This window comes from Protomyctophum bolini, assembly GCF_963924005.1.
Source record: "Protomyctophum bolini genome assembly, chromosome: 23".
Taxonomy (NCBI): domain Eukaryota; kingdom Metazoa; phylum Chordata; class Actinopteri; order Myctophiformes; family Myctophidae; genus Protomyctophum; species Protomyctophum bolini.
This window is the reverse complement of record NC_137884.1, coordinates 1,661,714-1,672,635: the sequence shown is the minus strand read 5'-3', so window position 1 is coordinate 1,672,635 and position 10,922 is coordinate 1,661,714. Positions and strand designations below refer to the sequence as shown.

Sequence of the window (10,922 nt, the reverse complement as noted above, 5' to 3'; positions counted from 1 at the left end):
TTTTTACATGAACTGCAATATTTTGGTATATACATTTCAAAAAGTGATGTGTTGACCATGCACAATAGCCTTTACATTAGACTCTAGGTTATAGAGTCTACTATTTTAAGATAATTATTTTTTGATTTGAGGAGGGTGGGGTGGGGTGGGGATGTTGTTGAATGTGATGGGGTTAAGAATAATAATGATCTATAGGTTGCTATTGTGTGCTCTGTATGGAATTACCACAATTGAATAAAGTTGTTCTGATGACCTCTCCAAAGAGTGAGAGTGGCTCAACGTTTTCATTGGCAGCTCATTTGTGCGGCACATACATGACATTGTACAATAGTGTTGCGATTGGCTTGAAAATGTCTATGAACTTGAAAGTTTGAAACAATAACAACAATAATATTTTACCACTGAGGGGAGGAATCCTGCTTAAAAAAGCCACAATCCGAGACTTATCTTAATGAAAACAGTATTAGTTTAACCAATGTGTATGGTAGAGTACCTTAAAGGACCACTTTTGAACCCATCTTCATAGGTCCTCACTAATAATCATGATAAAATGGCACATTGTTTTCCTACTCAGTCTGTGTCTCACAGGAGGGCTGTGGGTAGTTCAGAAACCATCATCATTAGGCAGATATTTTCTAGACAAGATTTCTTTTTTACAAAAATGTTTAGATTTTTATTACGGTGAGAACGATAGCTTCCATTTTCGCATTGCAACTTTTCAGGACTAGAAAGCCTGCAGTTTCTATTAGCTTAGATTCACCATCAATCACTGGTGGACAGGTTCTGAACTGCCTACAGCCCTCCTATGAGACACAAAATTGGGCCATTTTATCATGATTATTAGTGAGGACCTATTATATGAAGATAGGTTGAAAGGTGGTGAAGTGGTGTTTATAATACAATATAACAAGTACATCTGCAGTTGGTTGGAGGTGGTCTCCCTACTCTTCCACTGAGAAATGTAGACCCCGCTGCCATCTTTACTTGTATTTCGGACATTGTTTAAATTACCCTATTCGATAGGTCATAAAACCTACTATGGATCGTAGCTTTAACCACAGAATCTTTTCATGAACAACAGTGATCTTCAGCAGCCATGAATTATCCAATGGCCATGTGTTTATTGAAAATACTTGCCCCATGTCATCTTCGGCTAATAGGTCCGATTCTCACAGCTTTATGAAACAACAATTTAGATGCTTTTAGCTGTTAGTCAGAAATTCTCAATAAGATTTTCAAACAACATGAGAAAGCGCTCCTTCCTGTCCGTGGTCTCATAGTCTTTGGTCTCGTCTTCCTCGCGGCCTGCCTCCGTCTTCTCTATTGTCTTTTCCTGGCTTTCCAGGCAGCGTCTGTCCCGCTGCAGAGACAGACGATGGGCGGTGACGGCACCCCTGTCCTTCTCCAACATGGTCTTCTCTCTCTCCATCATGGCCTTCTCTCTCTCCAGCGTTGCCTTCTCTCTCTCCACCGAGGCTCGCTCCCGGTCCAGCATGGCAAACTCTCTGTCCAGCATCACCCTCTCTCTTTCCAGGACCTGCCTTTCCCGCTCCAAGACTTGTCTCTCGCTCTCCACCATTGCCCTCTCGCTTTCTAACAGGGCCCTCTCGCTGTCCAACTCTTGCATGGCGTCTTCCATTTCCTTGTTGCTTCCTAGTCTCCGTACGTGCTCCTCCTTCTCCTCCTCCTCCTCCATCTCCATCTCTTCGTTGTCTCCGTTGAGGATGACGTCGACCTCGGTCATGTCCTCCGTCAAAGCGGGTGGCGACGAGGCTGAGGTGGTCGTGCATATCTGCCTCCTCTTGTGGCTGGAGGCGGGTAAGAAGTCTGCGTTGTCCAGAGGAACGGCCTTCAGGATGGGAGCACTGCCGTCCAGGCGACCCGTCATGGCGTCGTCCATCAGGGTGAAATGAGGCCATTTCTCAGGGAAGACCTTCACCCCGAGTGGAGGGTTCTTCAAATCCTAAACAAAACACAAGAGGAACAACTGCAATGATTCAACAATGGGACATTCAGTTATCACCAACTGGTGGCAGGATAGATGTTGATTAAAATAGGGCAGATGCTATAGGACTGAAATGTAGCGTACGCATCCATACAAACAAAAATCTTCTCTAGACGAATGAGTGATGCCCATGGGCATAACACCAGAAGGAGATCGCCTGACCTTGTTGTTCCCCCAAAGATCAGCTCAAACGTGGGTAAAAAATAAGCACATTATACTATGCTTTGACCAACATTTGGAATGATCTACTAAAAGACATGAAGGTTCTTGACTCCATACCCAAACTCAAGAATGAATGTCCTCAAAATACAATAGAACATAGTTTATCACCTTGATAGTAGAGTTCTCTGACCCCCACCCCTCCTTTTTCTGTTTATATCTATTATAATTCTACTGAGCTCTATTCCAATATGTTTTGTATTGTAGGTTGTATTACTGATGAATTGAGTATAATGGAGCACAATATGTTATCCTTTGAATGTCCTAGGTCTGCACTGTTAATAATCATGTTAATAAAGTATTCAATCAATCAAAAGTACATGGACTTCTTTTTTACATTGCCAGCATCAGAGGATCTAAGGTACAAGTTAAACGCATATCTAAGATGCATGTTCATTTTATGTACATATTTATTTAAAAAAAAAGAAAAGAAAAATGCTAAATTGCGGTTCTACATCTACAAGCTCACAGTGCGTCACGATGCATTGTGCATGTAGATTTGTATAGCTATTTGCACTATTCGTCACATGATGGTGTCACAGGGCTTAAGACAAGTGGCTAATGATTTAAAACCCATGACTGCTGAGCGAGCGCTGGCGCTTTGGCATGGGGGGTCAGCTCAAGTTAACATATGGAATGGATTCTGTACTGGCCATATATGGAGCATGTCTTGAGTGTACAGGGTTTGATGATGTCAGATCAACATATGGAATGTCAGAACAGCTCCATATATGGAAATCTAAGGGTTTGAGGTCATATGTAGAGTTGCTGGCAGGCTCCATATATGCAGATCCAGTCTTCTCCATGTATGGTTATCCAGGGTTAGATGAGGTCAGTGTTGTGATCTTCATGGAGATGGCCATATGGCCACGTGATGTCACGAAGCGTGACCATTATGCATATATGGAGGTGTTATGTCACAAGGCATTGACCATATATGAAGGAGTGAATAACGGACGGGAGGTACAGGTCTTCAAAGTAAATGCGACCTACAGTCGCAATAAATCAGGGTGATTTGATTTTGATGTGTGGCAGTACCTTATATTTCCTCTTCAGGTTTTCCCATTTCTTGGCTGCCTGACTGTAGGTCATCTTTTGATGTAACCCCATATGTTTTAGTAGTGTTCTGCAACAAATAACCAATCACAATAAACAAGTTAGTACAAGGTTCACTCCAGGTGAACTCAACGAATACCAGAGAACTTGCCGGTTTACCAAATCACCGCAGTGAAAAGTGGAGAAACGAGTTTCAATGTCTTCATCGTTATGCTAACATGCTGTCTTCAGTATAGTATGTCAATAGTCCAGTAAATTAAGTAAATAAATCCTCACAGGTTGGACAAAATTGGATTATTTTGTTTCTCACCTGATTCTGACAGGACATTAGGTCTACTAGCCAGGATAAAAAAATCTACCCTAATCTGCTCACTGCTAATACCCTAAATGCCACCATTGACACCCTATTATAAGGCAATATTTTCTAAATTCCATTATGCTTTAAGTAGCATGTGATATGTCAAACTAGGGGGTTTTCATGATTCTGAATCCATTCCAAGCATTCGTTTTGCATGAAAAACACTCCTTGGACTAAATTTGGCCATAGCCAAATGTCACTAAAATGTGCTGACCTCATCACATTTGTGATGACGGCCGATTTTAGCCCAATAAGTGATTTTCATGCTAAACTAATGCTTGGAATAGATTCAGAATCATGAAAACCCCCTAGTTTGACATGATACTTAAAGCATAATGAAATTTAGAAAATATTGCCTTATAATAGGTTATCAATAGGGCCATCTTGGTTTAAGGCAAATTTAGGGTATTAGCAGTGAGCAGATTAGGGTAGATAGAATAATCCAATTTTGTCCAACCTCTGGCATTTATTTATTGGACTACAATAATGTAGCTAGATAATGATAAAAAAAAGTGAGTATGTACATACCAATGATATTTCAGGATATTGTTTACTAATTCATTACATTGTTTCGGTACTTTGGTGTTTAAACTTTAGCATTCCTACTTCATCTAGTGTAAACTCTAAACAACTATCCTCTCTGTCTCTCTCAATTCAATGCAATTTAAATAAAAGGTGGAGTTTTTCCTGTTTTTGACTATATAGAAGTGTATATTTGTACGTCTCTAAATGTTATGATGAATTAAAAACGGTGGACCCTCTTGTAAACAAGTGTAATGCTTTATGGTGTCGTCCACTCACAGTTAACAGTTTTTGTATTGAGTTGTGCTTGAAATGTACTGTAATTCTGCAAACTGTTAATAAATACTTCAATCAATCAATGAAGGATGGGCGTTAGTGGCAGAATATCTGGAAGCAGATTCTACAAATGGGTAGAGCTGCCGCTCTGTGTTTTTCTTTTCTTTTCTTTTCTTTTCGTGTCCTCGTTATCTCTGAAGTTGTATGTGTGTATAAATACACATGTGTATACAAACGTATGTAGATGTGTGTGCATGACATGTATGCTTCTTTAGCAGCAGCAGTCATACCAGACAGACCTGTCTGTCTGGTATGACTGCTGCTGCGGAGCACTATCATTATTAAACAAAGACTCGACTGAGAGTGGGCACACCCTAGCGCACAGCCGCGGACAGAAGAAGCTGACGCCTGACGTCATTCCGGCTTTTTAGACAGCTGGTGGATGGAAAAGAAGCTCCACCCCCGCGGCTGACTGACGCGACGGACAGATTCCCGGAAAGTCTCTCCTCCGTGTCAGTCAGCCGCGGGGATGGAGCTTCTTTTCCATCCACCAGCTGCCTAAAAAGCCGGAATGACGTCAGCTTCTTCTGTCCGCGGCTGTGCGCTAAGGTGTGCCCCGGCCCAGTGCGGATTTTCTACATTTTGCTTCCTTAGTGTAATGTCACTTATTTTGCTTTTACACTTTAAAAAATGAACATGTCTCATAATATGAAACAAATTGCCTGTAAATGATCTTATAATAATAAACAACTAATATGCACTAAACCACGGCGAGTACCGGTTACCAACTGAACTCACAAGTTTACACTTTTACACAGGTGTAAACGAGTGTGAATTGTTTTGTGCAAGCTACTTACAAATTGCATTTTAAATTATAAGTAAAAAAAAAAAGAATTATATAAAGAATGTAAAAAAAAATGTTATTTGTATCTGAAATTGTGATCAATCATGCAACATTACAGTATTTGTGTCCACATTATTTCCAAATAAACTAATTAATTGTCCTACTGTACCTCCATGCCAACAGGCAAGAATTTCTCCTTCCAGAAAAAAGGAATTTATTTGAAACTCTCAGTTTGACAAGGTCTCGAACTTCCCTCTCATTCACTGGGAGAAAAGAGAACATCAGAATTAGAACGGGGGAACAAGATATTGTGCTATATTATGAGATGAGTGTATAATGTAGGCCTATAAACAAAGACATTAACATGGAACATATCTACCATAGATGAATACTGTACAAATGAAACATAGATGGAAACAAAAACCCATATCCATAGAATCAAGTTAATTTATATTACATATATTCATTGAAATCTGGTCCAACATGGAACTAGGATAATACGTCATTCTAACAAGGCCACTTGCTACAGTAGCTACTAGCTCCTAGCTACGGTAAGCTACCTAGCAAGTAAGCCAAGTATACGTCAACATGTGTCCAAAATTATGAGGTCATCAAGACGATACTTACACTTATATGTGAACTCCACGGGTTTATATTGATCATATGTGGTGTTGGTATAAGCGTGATCGTGATCTCCTTCTTCCATCGTTTTATATTGTATTAATATTTCCTTGACGTTGTTGACGAAGTGCACTTTGCAAGAAAAGGTTACTTGTCTCCATTGACTGTCTCCCCGTTCCTAGGGAGCCTCCGTTCTTCTTCATTAGCTCTTAAGGCAAACTCTGCCGCCACCTAACTCTGCCGCCACCTGTAGGACTGGTGTCTGGGGCATATCCATTAATACTGTCTCGACTTCTCTCGATTTTGAGCAATTCATAATTTCTGGAATCAAATCCCCACCCTCGAAGTCTTCCACAAATATAATCTATTTTATAGTAAAAACTTTGAATAATAATAATAATAATAATAATAATAATAATAATAATAATAATAATAATAATAATAATGTGAATTGTGAGTATAGGTAATCATTAAATTTCAACCAGTTAATTAATATAAAGATGTAGGCTAAACTATAACCAGGAGATGGAAATAATTTGATATAAAACAGATATATTATGCCCAATAAAGCTGCTATAAGCAATAATATGTATTCAGACAGCCAGCAATGAGTAAAACGCTCCAAAAAGAAATCGGTTAATTAGGGTAATTGTTTTTTTTATTTTTATGTAGGCTATTAAAATGTATTTTGATGTAACTCAACTCAACTCACAATCAAGCCCCTTAAAAGTCCCAGAGGCACATTATATTACCGGTAACCATATAAACCAGACCTAAAATGCACATTGTGGGCTGAGGATTGTAACTCATGGAATAGCCTGAATGTAGCTTACAAACAACATATAGGCCTACACGATGTCACGATTACAAATGAAATACAATGTATGAACAATGAATTAAATGTGGAGCTACATTCTGCATACCAAGTTGGTTTGTGCCTTTTACGCAGTTGTTCCACCAGGGGTCAGCAGACGAACAGATCAGTTGTACTACTGTAACAGGATAGGTGCGCAGACGGCGCACTTGCAATAAAAGCTGTGTGTGTGACAGTGTGTGTGTGTGTGTGTGTGTGTGTGTGTGTGTGTGTGTGTGTGTGTGTGTGTGCGTGCGTGCGTGCGTGTGTGTGTGTGTGCGTGTGCGTGTGCGTGTGTGTGTGTCACATTATGTTACTTTAACTTCCCACTAAACAAATGCAAAGCAAGTCAGGTTTAAGTGTAGCAGCACCGAGCAACACATCACAATTTCAATAAGCCGCAATTCAACAAGCAAAGGCCTTAAAACAGCTGGCAAGGATGACACAAAGTCAGACATATAGATCTACATCCATGTTGGGCAGCATTAAATAGAATCATATTCTATGGCAATGGCTTGGCAATTGGCGGCATCACATACAGTTCCATCAAGAGGCAACATCCACTACAGCGAGTGGTACAGGACTCCAAGAGTGATCATGGCACGGCAGCCACCCATTAAGCCAGCAATGAATGATTGAGTGTGCGTGTGCGTGTGCGTGTGTGTGTGTGTGCAGCATGGTCTAGATCAGGGGTGGGCAACTGGCAGCCCGGGGGCCACATGCGGCCCCCACCTTCACTTAATGCGGCCCACAGGCTAAGATCAGAATACTGATATAATACTATTGATTTCAGCTGTTGCAATTCCAAACATGTAAACATGACCCGCTTTAATTATACTTAATGACTAGTATTAAATGACTAGTACTTAACGACTAGTATTATTAGTATTGTCTTTTTGTGTCCAATTTTAGTTCATAAAGATATCATAACTAAAACTAAATGCATTTGAAAATCGATTTTTTGATTTTATTTTTTTACTTTGCTTTATTTTTCAGGATTTTAATAAGAAAAGCAAAAGATTATTCAGTATTTCAATTCAAACTTATTCCAGAGAGCCACATTGCATATTACTGTCGTAGCAAAAATGGCTGATCTACAAGCTCAAAATTAGCCGATCTACAAGCTCAAAACACGTCGCGCTGCAGCGCGTTTTGAGCTTGTAGATCAGCTATTTTTGCTACGACAGTAATATGCAATGTGGCCCTCTGGCGTAAGTGTGGGAATATAGTGGCTCTCTCCACCGTCAAAGTTGCCCATCCCTGGTCTAGATTAATAGATTATAAACAAGACTGACTCACCACATTAGTAGCTGAAGGCTGACTTCAATCACTTCATCATCCTCCAGCATTGGTCAAAACATCTTGTCAAAGCCCTCCTCTCGGTCTTCAGACCAGCAGACTGCATGCAAAGGCAGGGTTCTCCCACAACCAGTGAACCAGGTGGTGCTCCAGCATCCAGTAGGCCTACAGGCCTTTATTCTCCATGCCAACATTAGGTTAAGCCTCTGGACATTTTAAAACACACGCACACGCACAAATATTATACAGTAGCCTGCCTGCCTGCCTATACCTGAGACTGACTGTGACAGGACTTGCAGCAGGAGGACATTTTAATGTATCCGCATATGATGAGGTGTTGGTCTACGAAGCTACAGAGGCTTTGAACTTTTTAAGTATACACAAACACGGTACATTGCATTACATATAAATTATATTTCTACCTGACTGCGGCAGTGAGTGAGGCCGGCCCGTGACAGACATGTCCCTTCATTCTCCCTTGTCTTCTGTATAAGGTCCCTCGAGGCTCTCGGTAATATCTTATACTAGAATTTCGTGCGCGCTACGCGCGCACTCATCCCAGAGCGACTTTGCCACGCACTATGGGAAGAAATAAATGGCGGGAGTTGACTCCACATGTAGTAACGAATGGGTTATTGGAAATGTACCATTGTTTTGTCCTGAATATTTCCACAGCCTAAGTACTAAAGGATTGTGACTGTGGGACAGACTGACATACAATAGGCTACACGTGTGCACAGTGAATAAACAATGACCTATATGCCCAGAGTTCTTAAATTAACATAGTTGGATTTTAACAGAAAGACAATGCCATAAATCAGTCAAAGTAAGTGACAGACTCAACAGTAGCACACAGCATGCAAGGCAGCGATGCATGCATGCAAACATGTTTGTCCAGCTGAGATTTAGTGTCTCCATCTCTCTGTGGAAGAGGTTGCACATGACCTGTACGGCCACACTGAGGCGCTCCAACACAAACACAGACACAAAACAACACCACGCTGTTTGTCCAGTTGACCCAAATCAACACCAATACCTAGCCTGTTTGTCCAAAACACAGTATCTGCTGGCCACGTGTCTACTTCGCCACAACCTAATGTTAGTAACAAATGTAGGGGAGAGCCGCCAAGGTTGTAACGCTTCACGGTTGTAACATGGACGTTATATCTTGATTGGTCAACGCCACCATGACGCCATCGCGTCAGTATGTGTACAGCAACGTACTCTACGTGGCCAGGAGTTTGAAGTTTGAAGTGTTTACCTTCAAAATGCGTCTAATTTTACACCTGGAGTATATGTGTGGTACAATTTTTGTCTTTGGTGTTGGTGAATAAAAATCCACATGGATGTGTTCATGCTTATGTTCTTCATTAGTTTGCATCGTGTTTAGACGGAATTCACGTTCATTCTGGTCTGTAAGCAACTGCAAAGAAAACTTGCAAAAGCGGGTCATTTGTAACATGTGTTACAAATGGTCCGCTTCCATTCAATGCCATTATATGTAATATTTACATATTTGACATATTGGCCAATATTATATGTTCTGAAATGGTATTGTATCGTGTAGTGTATTCTGAAATTAGTTTAGGGTTGTATAACGTTGTACAACTCAATCAATCAAACGTTTGTTTAATCAATGTATTGCCCCATTGAAAAAAAAGAAATGGCCAAACTGGTACTGGTACACCCGATACTATTTAATATTTCCCTTATGTTTGATACATTTTCTTATCACATCCATGGTATGAAAACAATGCTAAGGAGTTGCTTCAATGAAATGTAATTGCTTTAAGCTGAGAACGATATGTTTAATGGTGTTTTTTAGCGTTGTTACATTTATCATGCATGCCGTTACAATTGATCCGATATGCGCAGCAAATGTAACACTGAAACAGCGTCCACGTTCGGTTGAATAACTCCCGACCTGTTTTATCCAAAAAATAACTTGAAGTGGTTTATGGTAGCTGACATGTGTAGGTCCGTTGCCTGAAAATATTACATGTGTAGCTAAACGGATCTCTGAGTAAAAGAATGAAACGTGCAAAATGTTACATCCTTGGCGGCTCTCCCCTATTAGTTTACTCACAGCACAGCACCGTCACTCCTGTCAGTTATTTCGTCCTAATAACTTGAAGTGGTTTATGGTAGCTGACATGTGTAGGTCCGTTGCCTGGAAATATTACATGTGTAGCTAAAGGGATCTCTGAGTAAAAAAATGGAACGTGCAAAATATGTTCTAAAATTGTATTGTATTGTGTAGTGTATTCTAAAATTAGTTTAGGGTTGTATAACGTTGTACAACTCAATCAATCAAACGTTTGTTTAATCAATGTATTGCCCCATTGAAAAAAAAGAAATGGCCAAACTGGTACACCCGATGCTATTTAATATTTCCCTTATGTTTGATACATTATCTTATCACATCCATGGTATGAAAACAATGCTAAGGAGTTGCTTCAATGAAATGTAATAGCTTTAAGCTGAAAACGATATGTTTAATGGTGTTTTTTAGCGTTGTTACATTTATCATGCATGCCGTTACAATTATTCCGATATGCGCAGCAAATGTAACACTGAAACAGCGTCCACGTTCGGTTTAATAACTCCCGAGCTGTTGTGTGTATTGCGTGGTTAAAAGGCCGTGTGTTTGTGTTGTAAACAACTCATGTTATGTCTGCGCACACTGTATGTTGCTATGGCTGCTGACGTTAGCATGTGTGCTATCAGGCAAAAGCTGAGATAGATATGCAACTACTACTGGGGAAAATGCCATACAAAACACAACACCTAATTTCGGAATGTTATTGTGACCTATTGAGCACAATCAGACCATCATGATTTGCTTGCTGGACCTATAATTAATTTATTA

General features: G+C 40.2%; 1 protein-coding gene across 1 annotated transcript; it reads right to left on the bottom strand.

The window, feature by feature from the left end:
- Positions 1-110: 110 nt before the first annotated feature.
- Positions 111-6,065, bottom strand: LOC308311185 (uncharacterized protein). Its single transcript, XM_080757779.1, has 4 exons — positions 5,908-6,065; positions 5,450-5,543; positions 3,263-3,350; positions 111-1,963 (listed from the first exon to the last, which is right to left on the bottom strand). Exons 1-4 carry the CDS (start codon positions 5,984-5,986, stop codon positions 1,214-1,216), a joined length of 1,011 nt encoding a protein of 336 aa, XP_080613905.1. The 5' UTR covers positions 5,987-6,065; the 3' UTR covers positions 111-1,213.
- Positions 6,066-10,922: the final 4,857 nt, after the last annotated feature.